The sequence below is a fragment of the Mustela putorius genome, unplaced genomic scaffold, assembly GCF_011764305.1.
Source record: "Mustela putorius furo isolate JIRA1106 unplaced genomic scaffold, ASM1176430v1.1 tig00003859_pilon_pilon_pilon, whole genome shotgun sequence".
NCBI classification, from domain to species: domain Eukaryota; kingdom Metazoa; phylum Chordata; class Mammalia; order Carnivora; family Mustelidae; genus Mustela; species Mustela putorius.
This window is the reverse complement of record NW_025422011.1, coordinates 9,621,004-9,633,857: the sequence shown is the minus strand read 5'-3', so window position 1 is coordinate 9,633,857 and position 12,854 is coordinate 9,621,004. Positions and strand designations below refer to the sequence as shown.

General features: G+C 49.5%; 1 protein-coding gene across 1 annotated transcript in view; it reads left to right on the top strand.

Annotated features, from left to right (window-relative positions):
• LDLRAD3 (low density lipoprotein receptor class A domain containing 3) overlaps nt 1–11,548 on the top strand; it is a 220,409-nt gene extending 208,861 nt beyond the window's left edge. Inside the window, exons 5-6 of the mRNA XM_045066018.1 lie at nt 6,198–6,543; nt 8,455–11,548. Of these exons, the coding sequence (XP_044921953.1) occupies nt 6,198–6,543; nt 8,455–8,698 (590 nt within the window). The 3' untranslated portion in view covers nt 8,699–11,548. The remainder of the gene's footprint in view (nt 1–6,197; nt 6,544–8,454) is intronic.
• Nucleotides 11,549–12,854: the final 1,306 nt, after the last annotated feature.

The following is a 12,854-nucleotide window of genomic DNA, read 5'->3' as shown; positions in this document are numbered from 1 at the left end:
GGTGCTGCCTATTTATGTAAATAACATTTGATTGGGACATAACTGTCCTCATTCACGGGTGTACTGACTTTGTACAACAACAGAGAAGTTGAATCGTTGGGAGGGAAACTGTGTGCCCCACCAAGCACGAAATATTGATTGTCGAGCCCTTGACAGTAAAAGGTTGCCAAACCCTCGTTTGCACCAGACTCTTATTAACTCTTTTGTTTTAGTAGATCTGGGGGAGGGAAAGCCATGAACATTTCTATTTCGATTTTAATTTTAATGGATTTTTTTATCCCCTCCCCATGGGTTTTTGTAACCAGAAATAAAGTTCAGTTTGGAAGGGAAAACATATAGGACTCACAATACCTGATTCTGAGACTCGCTGTAAAGCTCTAGTTACCAACACACTTATTGGCGTGAAGATTGGTAGATGGTTCGATCAAATAGAGAATCTAAAAACAGACCTAGACTTGTATGGTCACTTGATTTTCAACAGAGGTGCCAAGGTAATTCAATAGGAAAAGATAAGTTTTCGACTAATGGTGCTGGAACAATTGATTACCCAAAGGGTAGGGGAAAAGAACATTGAACTGCACTTTGTACCATAAACAGAAATTAACTTGCAGTGGATCGGAGAAGTAAATGTAAGAGCTAAAGCTATGAAACGTCTTCTAGGCAAAGATTTCCTGGACAGAGTACAAAAAACAGGAAGCATAAAGAGAAATCATTAATAACAATAGACTTCATAGAAAATGTTTAAGGGGTGCCTGGGTGGCTCAGTGGGTTAAAGCCTCTGCCTTCAGCTCAGGTCATGATCCCAGGGTCCTGCTTTTCCTTCTCCCTCTGCCTGCTTCTCTGCCTAATTGTGATCTCCGTCTGTCAGATAAATAAATAAAATCTTTAAAAAAAAAAATGAAAAAGAAAAGAAAATGTTTACGCACTTCTCTTCAAAAAGGCACTATAAGGTAAAGGAAGAGACAAGCCACCAACTGGGGAGAAAATATTTACAAGACCCGGTTCTGGAAAAGGGCTTGTATCCTGGAACATACAAGGGATCCTCAGTACTCACTAAGGAATCAAATGACCACATTTTAAAATGGACAAGAGATTTCAAGAGATCCTTCAGCAAAGAAGATCTGCAGGTGGCAAATGAGCACGAGAACAGAGGCACAACATCATTTGTCGCTGGGAAATGCAACTTGGCACCTCGGGAGCCTTCACCGCTCACCTGCTGGCATGGCTAGCTGCACTGAGTGCTGGTGAGGGTGCAGAGTGTCTGGGGGGTGACGGAATGCTGCGGCCAGTGTGAAGAAACAGGGTGAGACTTTCTTGTAAAGTTAAACATACGCTTCCCATAGGGCCCAGCAGCCTTCCCCCTAAGGGGTAAACCCAAGATATCAAAAACTATATGTCCGTTCAATGTCGTGCATTCCAGAAACTGCAGAAAGCCCAGCTCCCTCCCTCAACACAGATTGTGATCCCTGCATCCGACAGAATGGAACAGCGCGTCTTGAAGAAGGAAAAGACCAATGCTCAGAAACACGGACTCTCAGGAGCACGAGATGTCAAGTGGAGGAAGACAGACGCAACAGGCTGCGAACTCTGTGACTCCAGTGACAAGCCTTGCTGGGAAAAGTGAGTCCATTTGGGCAGAAAACAGATGCATGTTTTCCAGGGGCTGTGCCCGGACGTCAAAGGAGCAAGAGAGAGCTTCTGGGGAGGCGTGCAAAGGTCCCCAGTCTCTTTTGTGGTCATGGTTAAGCAACTTTTAACTTCCTGTGAAACACCTCTCCCGGCACATTTGCAAAGGGGACAGCGGATTGTATGCAAATATAGATACCTCTGTGCGTCCGCACTAGAAATATCCCACGCATTCTCTGTTGAACTTCACCTTCTTTTCCTGGATCAAGATCGTGTTCAGATTGTTTGACACCAGTATACATAGCGCTGCCCTGATTTTTTAAATAGGTGTGGAGTCGTATGGAGGCACCAAGATTAATTTAGCCCGGCTGCCGTTTGGGAGACGTTTGGGTCATTTCTGGTCTGGATGCTGTTACAAAGGATGCTTCAGTTGATACGCATATTAAGAAGTTATTTCTGGCATATGAGTTCATCTAGTAAATAGACTCCTGAGAGCAGAACGGCTGGACCAAAGGACGTGTACATTTTTAGGTCATTGTGTATGGTGAATCCTGTCACCACCCTGGGGGCTACGTGTTTCCCCAAGACCTGGCCAGCAAAATGGGAGATCCAGCTCTGCCTTTACCAGTGTGATAGGTGAGAAATGGCACCTTCTAGGAAGTTCGATTTGCCTCTGGAGGAAGGAATGTTTTAGAAAGCAGAGGAACACCACATCTCAAGTATCCCATCCCCACCTTGCCTCCGTGCGGCCACGCAGCTCTGTGTGAATTAGGAAAGGGCACACCTCCTCAGGACACCTGACTGCCACTGGCCAGAAAGCTGTTGTGATAACATAGAAATCTGTGATGACTCGGAGGCAAGCAACCCTGGAGCTGGGGACAATCTAGCCGGCCCTCCCAGGGGCAGCTGAGGGAGCTCCTGGCAGCGTCGAGAGCACAGTGGTCTCGGGGGGTTAACAGATTGCCCACGATTGCTGCACTCCTAGCGGCAGCTACAAGAACAAAAGTCAAGCTGCCTGACCGAGGAGCACGAGGGCATGCGCTTGAGGGACGGCCAGAATAAATGGAAACTTCATTATCCATGGATTATGCACTTAGAACTCAGGTCCCAGGCAACTCTGATATTAGTAATTTGGCCAGCGGGCTCATTAAGCTCTTAAGAAAAGTGAATCTAGTTAATGAATTAATACAAGATGACATTTAACACACAGAGCAGAAGCGAGACCAGGCACCACTGAGTTATATAACGTCATAATTTCTCGAGTAAATGTGATTGCCGCTTCTCGCCTGCCAAAGTGGGCCGATCTGGAGAGAGCCTGCTTTCGGAGACGTAAATGAGACTGTTAGGATTTGCCATCATTTCCAATTCGGTTCATTTTAAAGCTCTCCCTCTTGTATTCTTAAAACTTCAAGTGGTTACGTGGAAGCCAGTGTTTTAAAAATCTCTGGACCTGTTTGTTTCCCACCAGCTTTTGTTTTTTAGGAGACACGGCCCTGGGAAAAGGAACCCCCTCGGTCCTTCCCCTCTCCTCCGTTCTGCCCCCTGCACAGGGGACTGTCCCTGTCTGCCTCTGGGAAGCTGGTGGGGGTAATTGAAAGAATGTGAACACTCAGAATTAGCGTGAGCCAGTTTGGGAAGGTGAAAGTTCTGGATATGGATGGTGGGGAAGGTCACCCAGCAACGTGAACGTACTTCGTGCCACCAAACCCTTAGTGGACCAAACCCTTAAAAATGGTGAGAATGGTAAATTTTAGAAGCTATGTATATATTGTCCCACAATAAAAAAAAAAGCAGAAGGAACTAACATTCACTGAGGGCAAATCCTTGCTGGGTACTTGACACGTATATATATTATATTTTAGTCTCCCAAGGATCCAAGGACTATGGTTTACCCATTGCCGCCGCTGCCATTTTATTTATTTATTTATTTATTTATTTATTTTATTTTATTTTAAGATTTTATTTATTTATTTGACAGAGAGAGAGAGAGAGATCACAAGTAGGCAGAGAGAGGGGAAGGGAAACAGGCTCTCTGCCCAAGAGAAAGCCCAACATGGAGCTCGATCCCCGGACGTAGGATCATGATCCGAGCTGAAGGCAGAGGCTTTAACCCACTGAGCCACCCAGGTGCCCCCGCCGCCACCATTTTTTTAAACATGGAGGTGCCCAACGCTCCTAAGAGCACAGTAACTGGCTTGAGCAACAACAGCCAGAAGTGACAGCCCCGGGATTCGACCCCTCAGCTCTGTGCTGGAGATCACAAAATTAAGAGAGTATTTTTCTTTTAAGCCTGAGCTCTGAAACGTAACACACACACGTGAGCTCCCACCCACTTTTTAATTAGCTACATACACTGAGAGCAGACAGATACCACCAGCAGCCCCCCGAGGGCCGCAGCTCATGGTCTCGGGGGAAGAACCCCAAGCCGCCTCCCTCCCTCCACTGTCTGCCGCACGCTCTGCATTTTGCTGAGGATCTTACTGTACGTTAATCCTTGGAGCAGTGGCCCATGGGAGCATTGAAGTTTTCCCCTCCTGTCTCAGTGTGGCTGGAAAGAGAATGAACACACAGCCTGGAGCTTGAGTGGGGGAAGATCTTCATTTGTCGCAAATGAGGACTGTTTGGGGAACCGAGAGGTGTTTTATCCGGGAAGGAGAGGAGATAACATGTTTCTCATGTGGGGGGTTGGTTTGGTTCTGTTTTCTGATGGAACCTATCTGGGTTCCAGGCCTGAGTCCTCTGCTTGCATCTTACGTGAACTTAGGTTAATTCGCCTGAGTCTGTTTGCTACCTGGAACATAGATATAATAATAATAATAATAATAATAATAATGGCAGCACCTACCTGCATTTTCCCCACTGAGTTGAAGGCGTGACTCGAGGTCCTGCTCTGTGCCAGGCACCATCCTGCAGACTGACTGGGGTTACCGTGATGAACAGAAACAGACACACATTGAGTAACGAGGCATTAGTAAAGCTTAGCCCAGCTCCAGGACATGGGGCCAGAGCACGTGTCGGTCGCTCCTCCTGCTGCTAAAGTTTTGGCCCCTACAGGTCCATGAAAACCTCAGTGCTGCCAAGAAGGAACAGGCCTAGGAGGAGGCCACCAGATTTGCTCCCTTGGGGCCTGTATTTCAATCATCCTTCCCGCTGGGCTGCTGTGGTGTGTGGTTGTGGTTCTTCTGCAAAGGAGGGGTCCCTCGCTCTCTCCGAGGGAGGAGGGGCCACACTGGTGTCCTGGGCCAGTCTGGACTGGGTCTTGGTTGCCAGGCATGTCCCGCTGACGGAAAGCCCCTCCCTCACCTGGATATCTGAAGCATGGCTTATTACTACACTTGGAGAGGAGGGTGTTGGCAACTGGCCAGGAGGTGGGGAGGGGAGGGGAGGCTGTCAGATGTGTCCCAGACTTTCGCCTGAGGGCCTCTGAGGAAATGCTTACAGATTGCCCAACGGGTCTGGTCAGAGGGTGCAGGACACAGTGTGAGGGGCAAGGCTCTGATGTCAGACCACTGTTTACCTCCTAACCCTGTGACCGTCGTCAGGGGGCCTGGCCCCTCTGAGATGTACTTGGCTTCTCTTAAAAAGAAGGCAGTTGGGGCGCCTGGGTGGCTCCAGTGGGTTAAGCTGCTGCCTTCAGCTCAGGTCATGATCTCAGGGTCCTGGGATCAAGTCCCACATCGGGCTCTCTGCTCAGCAGGGAGCCTGTTTCCCTTCCCCTCTCTCTGCCTGCCTCTCTGCCTACTTGTAATCTCTCTCTGTCAAATAAATAAATACAATCTTAAAAAAAAGAAGAAGAAGAAGAAGGCAGTTACGGCACTTGGTGCATGGGATTGCTGCGAGGCGAGTAGAGGGAATAAAGCGTGTGTCCACCCCTCTGGGCCACATACCTGCATAGCGCAGGGTCAGCTGTTGTTGGAAGTAGCAGGTCATGATTCCCTATGCCAGGTTACAAGGGGCACATAGTACGTTCCAGAGAGCACAGAGGCTAGGATTTGAACCCAGTCTGGCTCCAGAGTCCCCGATGTCTGCCTGTCCTCTGCTGGCTTCTCTATCTTGAGAGCTTGGCATAGGGCCGGACACAAAGGAAGCACTCTGCAGATATGAGGAGCCCCGGACATGCCGACCAGCCCTCTTCCCTTCCATTATAGTACGCATTTCTGGTGAATTTTCGGTGCATTTCCAGCCCTAGGCAACCACGGGTCCATTTCCCGTCTCTGTAACTTGGCCTTTCCTAAAGGCTGCATGTCATGGAATCCGACAGCGTGTGGCCTTTTGAGTCTGGCTTATCTTGCTCAGCACAAGATTTTTGAGCTTTATCTGTGTTGTAACACGTATCTGTACTGTTTATGGCCAAACCATACTCCGTCGTGTAGCTGTTCCACATATTGTTAGCTGGTCACCAGTCACTGAACACGGGGGGTGGCTTCCTGCTTCCAGGCGGTTGCAAACTATGTCGCCACAAACGCTCGCTCGCACTTCCAGGGACTGAGTCTGAAGCAGGAGGGCGAGCCATAGCAGTAAACTCTCTCCTTTTTCCAACCCCCCCTCCCCCACAACCTGGGGTCTCCCAGAGCCAGGCAGCGGGCAGGTGTTCGTGACGTCGGAGAACCAGCTCGTGTACTACCCCAGCATCACCTACGCCATCATCGGCAGCTCCGTCATCTTCGTGCTGGTGGTGGCGCTGCTGGCCCTGGTCCTGCACCACCAGCGGAAGCGGAACAACCTCATGACGCTGCCGGTGCACCGGCTGCAGCACCCCGTGCTTCTCTCCCGCCTGGTGGTCCTGGATCACCCGCACCACTGCAACGTCACCTACAACGTCAACAACGGCATCCAGTATGTGGCCAGCCAGGCCGAGCAGAATGCGTCGGAAGTGGGCTCCCCGCCCTCCTACTCAGAGGCCCTCCTGGACCAAAGGTGCGTGCTGGATGGAAGAAGTGGGGGGGGAGGGGCGGGAGGTCATCGATGGGGAAAGCGGGTTCCCGGGTTTTCCCAGGAGCCGACACGCCACTGCTGATGGTGGTAGCAGGGGCCAGGCATGTACTGGGTCCTGGCAGTACAGTTCACATGTGTCCTCTCTTTTTTTTTTTTTTTTGAGATTTCATTTATTTATTTGAGAGAGAATGAGAGAGTGAAAGAGAAAGAGCACAAGCAGGGGGAGCAGCAGAGGGAGAGAGAGAAGCAGGATCCCTGCCGAGTAAGGAGCCCGATGCAGGGCTCCATCCCAGGACCCCAGGATCATGACCTGAGCCGAAGGCAGATGCTGAACCCACTGAGCCACGGAGGTGCCCCACATCATCTCATTTAATTCTTTCTGCAGATCACAGCAGGGAGGGCCTCAGTTTTGCAGATGAGGGAATGGACTCTAGGATTTTAAGTGATTTGTCCAAGGACGTAGAGGTAGGATCCTGGTCACCTCAGAGCCCTGTTCCTCCTTGGTAATGCCACACTGACACAAGGTCAGGCCTCTGACTGGCTCCGGGGCCACACCTGCCAATGCAGAACAGTGGCCAGGCCGTATTACAGGGTTGGTTCGTACTGTGAATGAATGAGTGAATGAATGAGTGAATGAATGAATGAGTTCCTTTCTTGGCTTCATTTATCAAACAAAGGAGGTAGCATAGAGTACTCTCAAACTTTATAAAACAGTAGGATCCTCATTTCAAATGGGGCTGTACCAGAAGGTGCAAGGGAGAAAGTCAAAAGGCAGAATTCTGTAGTTGAAGCAGCTGGCAGACCTGAATTCTGCCGGCTCAGCCTCCTCCTCCTTTCCTTGGTGACTTCCAGAGGATCCTAGAGAACCCATGTTGGAAGTCCACTTGGTTCTAGCTCCCCGGCGCTCTCCTCCTCTGAGCCCAGGACTCACCAGATGTGGCGAGAGGCATTTTGCTGGTCATGTTCCCGGGCTGACTGGGCTCCTCTTGGACCCTGTCCAGCAGCAGCTCTTGTGTCCTGTACTCTTTGTTTCTCCTTCTCATCCAAGGTAAAGGTAGCATTAGGGGACAGGGCTTCCGGACATCTTCGCAAATTAGGGTGAGAGCCCAGGACCGCACTCGGCACTCAGCCTCTTCATTTGGACCAGCCAGGGTAGAGTCAAGTTAAGATTGCCAAATGTGAAGCTGTAACGCCTGGGTTTCGATCCCAGAGCTGCTGCTTGCTAGTTATTTGTGGCCCCGTGCAAGTCGTTCCATGCCCCCTTGCCTCGGTTTCCTCCCCAGTACAATGGGCATGAAAGGAATGCCTACTTCTTAGTGTTCTCATCAGCCGTAAGTGAGGGAGTGACCGTAGAGCAGATGGCACGGCGCCCGGCTCACAGGAAGCCTGCAGGAACCCTGCAGTGAGAACGGCAGAATGAACCGTCTTTTCTGTGGAGTTACTGCATGGCATGCCAGTGTCCTTACTGTCCCCTCCGACAGAGGAGACGCAGTCACTGGGAAGACCCCCGTTCACCCGAGTCCACATAGCCGGGAAAGTCGGCTCTCAGTAAGAAGCGCAGATGCTGTGGACCGTCAGGTTCAACCCGAACCGCCAGCCAGCTGCTCGGCCTCAGGGCCCCTGGCTGGTGCGGGGCATCCTCCCTCTGGGCCGACCCAGGGAACGTGGTTTGGGCACTGCCCGTTCGGCGCGCGCCAACTGCAGCACACCCGCCTCTTCCCGTTCCCTTGGTCTTGTTGCAGGGGTCTCTGGTTCTTGGACAGCTGTCTTCCTCGGGGGACACCTGAGATGGGTGGCGGGGGTTGCCTGCCTGACCTTGGCTCCTAACGCGTTGTCTGTCTTCCCTCTGCTCTCCCCTGCCTCTCCGGCCCCAACCTGCTTTATCCCTCGCAGACCCGCATGGTACGACCTTCCTCCACCGCCCTACTCGTCCGACACCGAGTCTCTGAACCAAGCCGACCTGCCCCCTTACCGCTCGCGCTCCGGGAGCGCCGACAGCGCCGGCTCCCAGGCGGCCAGCAGCCTGCTGAGCACCGAAGACAGCGGCCAGGGCCCGGGCCAGGCCGGCTCCCCTCCTCCGGAGAGTGTCACGGGGCCCAGAGACTCCGTGCCCAGCCAGGACACCGCGGAAGTCTAAATCCGGCGCTTCCAAAGTCCATATGGCTTCATCTGCTCTGACTTGTTACCATCCTGACAACGTCCTGTCGTGGGAAGCTCCTCAGGGTGCCTCAAGGAGGGATTTGGGGTGTCAGCTGTCTCTCCATTCCCCTTCCCACCCCACACCCCCCCCCCGCCCCAGATTTCAGGGATGTTCTTGCGAGGGAGACCCGACATTTTTCTGGGCTCTCAGGTGACCTGATGTATTGTGCGTCTTGTCCGGGAGGTCACTTGGCCTTCAGGGCCTGGGATCATGACCTCACTTGTCCTGTCCTTCTTCTGTGACTAGTGGCCTTTTGCTGAAGAGGCAGCCTAAGTTTGCAGGCAGCAGGCTAAGGCAGTATCTGAGGAGTCCTCGAGAACGCAGCGTTTCTGGGCCACGTGGGATGTTCAGAAGGGCAGAAGACACCGGACCAGGTCCTCCGTGGGCTGCTACCTTACAGCTCCATTGGAGATGGGGGTTGGGTGATCCTCCCAGGAGGCCGGTGTGGACGGCCACCCCGGAAAGAATTCAGGGGAGCATCAAATCCTGCTCTCACTCTCGTACATGCCGTTCTGAGTTCAGCAGAGCAGCGGCCAGAAAGTGGAGACGTTGGCCAAGAGATACACCCTTCAGCCATCAGCAGGGCCCTATGGGTTCTCTGAATGACTCTGAAACCATCTACTCTGAAGAGACCCGGGCTTTAAAAACTGGCCCAAGAACCCTCGTTTTGAGGGTTTTCTCTGGTAGCGTCTGTCCTCAGCCTCGCCCCAGAATAGGCAGGGAGACCTTGCCATGTGTTCATCCGAGTTCTCAGCTCCTAAATTGTAGGCTCTCGAGAGCCTGGGCCTGCTTTGATCCACAGTCCTTCCCCGGCTGCTGGACTGTCCCCGCTCCAGCTGTGACCTGCCCGGAGCCAAGGAAGGAGGACCCAGTCTTGTATTGGCCAAAAATCTGACCTGGTCCTCTGTCCCTGGAAACCACACACAGCCTGTCTTGCCTATTCACGCAGCTTTCCACACCGGCTTCCCAGGTTACCTGAAGCCCCAGAAGTCGTTCTACCTGTGCATTTGGACTTGAGGACACTGGTTCCTGATACTCATGAGAACCATATTCAGTACCTCCCACCAGAGCTCCTGGCTCCGTGTGCTGCACACGCTTCCTTCCCGAGGCCCAGAAACCAGCGCCCTGATTTAGCATTAGGGTTCGGGTCAGAGTCAGGCTCAGGCTTCTTCTGACCTGCCGTAGTTTCTCTAAAAGACATGGACAGTAGACAGTTTGGAGTCAAGATTTGCCATTCGGACTTTTTTTTTTTTTTTAATCTCTTAGAAATGCATTTGAAACAGTGTGTTTGTTTTTTCCCTTCTAGTTAAGGGATTATTTATATGTGTATAGGAAAGCTATCTTTGTTTGTTTGTCTGTTTTTCCTTGAGTGAGGTCCAAAGAAAGATGCGAAAGGAGATCACACTTTGGTCGCGCTGAGCCTTGTCACCAGGTCACTCCAGACTGACCTGGGTGCTAGCGCTTGTGCGTTGCCGCACTTTGAGTTGTTATTTATCGAGTTTTTGAAGGATGCAGAAGGAGGGATGCCTTTCTCCCTTGGTTCATAGACTCTGTGTTTATGCTAGCTTTCCTTGTTCTCTGTGCCCAGCCAGAGAAAGAGGGCCCACGCCCTGGAGAAATAGTGGGTGGAAATCCGTGGCAAGAAACCACACTGACTGATGGGGAACAAAACTGGAAACAGGTGGAAACCCTCCAGGCGGCTGTCGCCCATTCAGGACTTCTTTCCACAGCAGAAAAAGTGTTCAGTGACCTCGTTGATGCAAATTTCAATGAAGCCTGCCCAAGTGGGAGAATGACATGGCATTTAATGATTCTGTTCTTGGGACCGTGTTTTTTTTTGTGTGTTTTTTTTTTTTTTAACCAAATCCAAACTGTGTTCTAGGAAGGCTAGCCGCTTGGCGATTTCTTTTTGTCTTTTTTAAGTTAAAGAAAAGGAGCCTAGTTGCTTGCGTCTTTCATTTTTTAAAATAACACTTGAGTTATTTTCCTTATAATCCAATAAAGAAAGAACTTTTGATGGGAGCCGGAGTGTGCTAGGAACTCTGGCTGAGCATTTCATCTCCTCTGAGTCAGAATGGCTTGCTTTCTTCTCCCTTTGATGGGCCCATGCTTCTTTCTGGTATTTTGGAAGTTGTTTAGAGGAAGGGATTCTAATTTTAATTAATTACGCAGTGAATCTCACTCGCTTTTCTGCTTCCAGGCATCTTAGGAAAAACAAATGGTCTTCATAGATAAGAAAGCCTATTAATGTGTGTGTGTGTGTTTTTTAAATAAACACAGGGACATTTTTATTATAGATGTGATTTTTTTAATGAATCTTTTTAAAAATATATAAATAGGACACCAAAGCTGCAGGGGTTTTTCCTGGTTTTTCTGCCCTGCTCGAGATGGCAAGTAAGTGACCAGCAATATTTTTTAACTCATTCCATCCAGGCTGTTTTGTTTTTTTTTTAAATACATGGCCTAAGTCTACAGCAGCCAGAAAACCATCTCTCCTCTTTTTTCTCAGAGGAGACCAGCAAGCTCTTTTTATTTTCTCGTTCAAATTCATATCCCTGTAACCTTTAACTTACCTCCTGACTTAACACCCCCCTCCAAAATTGGCTTTAAAAAAAAAAAATGCAACAAAGTGGTTGATGAATAGCGTGCGATGTTCAAAGTTGATGTAAACTGGAAAGTTTGTTGTGTGGTTCCTTTTCATGTTTTGGTTAGGTTTGGGTTTGGGTTTTTGTTTTGTTTTGTTTTTTAAATTTTTATACTTTCAAATAAACTGGCAGTTTCATTCTTTCTATTGGTCTGAATAGTTCTTAACCCATGTTTCTCCTCTGTGGCAAACTGAAGAGGAAACAGTCAATCCCGTGGCCTCTGCAGTGAACTTAAACCATCACAAAATGAGAAAAAGGAAAACTGTAGTGATGGGACCTCAAAATGTGATGGGTGTTTAAGGATGCCATGGCTCATGGGGATGGAATACAGAAGTGAAGTCTTGGACACCAGTTAGCATCACGGCACCCAGAGTGTCCGCTCAGAAGACGGATGCTAATTGCCGTCACGAGGCTGCCATTTGAGGGAAAAGGACAAGTGACCGTGACAGCTGAAACAGATTCTGACCACATATTCCGGGGCACACTGCAGCTCTTGCATACGTAGAGGTGGTCATGAGTTTTGAACCCCAGTGGCTCAGACTGGCCCCAGGGATGGTAACATCTTTGTGCTTTCCTGAGTCTCATTTTGGAACTATATGTTAATGATGCCACATGGATAGCTTCCACAGAAAGTCAGGATGCCCAAGAGATCACCCATGAACAGGAGAAATAACTCTGGCCTTGGCCAAGATTGAAAACCACGTGGATTTCTAAACGTAGAATGTGCAGAACTGAAGCTTAGATCACGTATTTGTCCCCACGTGTCTCAAAGAGAAGACTGGGCTATCAGACCGTGGTATCCCAGCTTTATAGCAGGCCACGTCCTGCCCCAAGTGGTCTAGAGGAAACCTTTTCAAGCGGTATGCTCCAAAGGCTTGTCAAGATATTAGTCCCTTCATCTCTCTGAGCACCATTATTTACTGGGTGCCAAAATGAGGAAATGGTTGAGAAGCACTTCTCTAGAGCAGAAATCAATAAATGTTTCATGTAAAGGGTCAGATACTAAATATTTTTGGCTCTGCAACTATATGGTTTTCGTGGCAATGACAGAAATAGTCACAGATGATAAATAAATGGGTGTGGGTGCTTCCAATAAAACTATTTATGCAAATAGGCAGCTGGCTGGATTTTAGCCCATGGGCTGGGGTTCCCTAGCCCTTGATACGAAAGAGCATTCCTACATTGGGTTCATGGATCCAAGACTAGAGGCACTGTAGAAAAGAAATGGTATGTTATTCGCTTGGAATAGTAGAACCCTTAAAATGCCACCAATCTCCAAAAAATAAAAATAGGAGAACTTACGAAACAAGCAATTTAAGGACCCATGAAATTCATTTTAATTGACCCTATAAGCTCTTTCCCGGTGCATAAGAAAATGCAGGATTAAATGAGTGTCTTTCCCAAGGAGGTCCTAAACAGTTGTTTTGAATGCAGAGGTCCTAATCAAA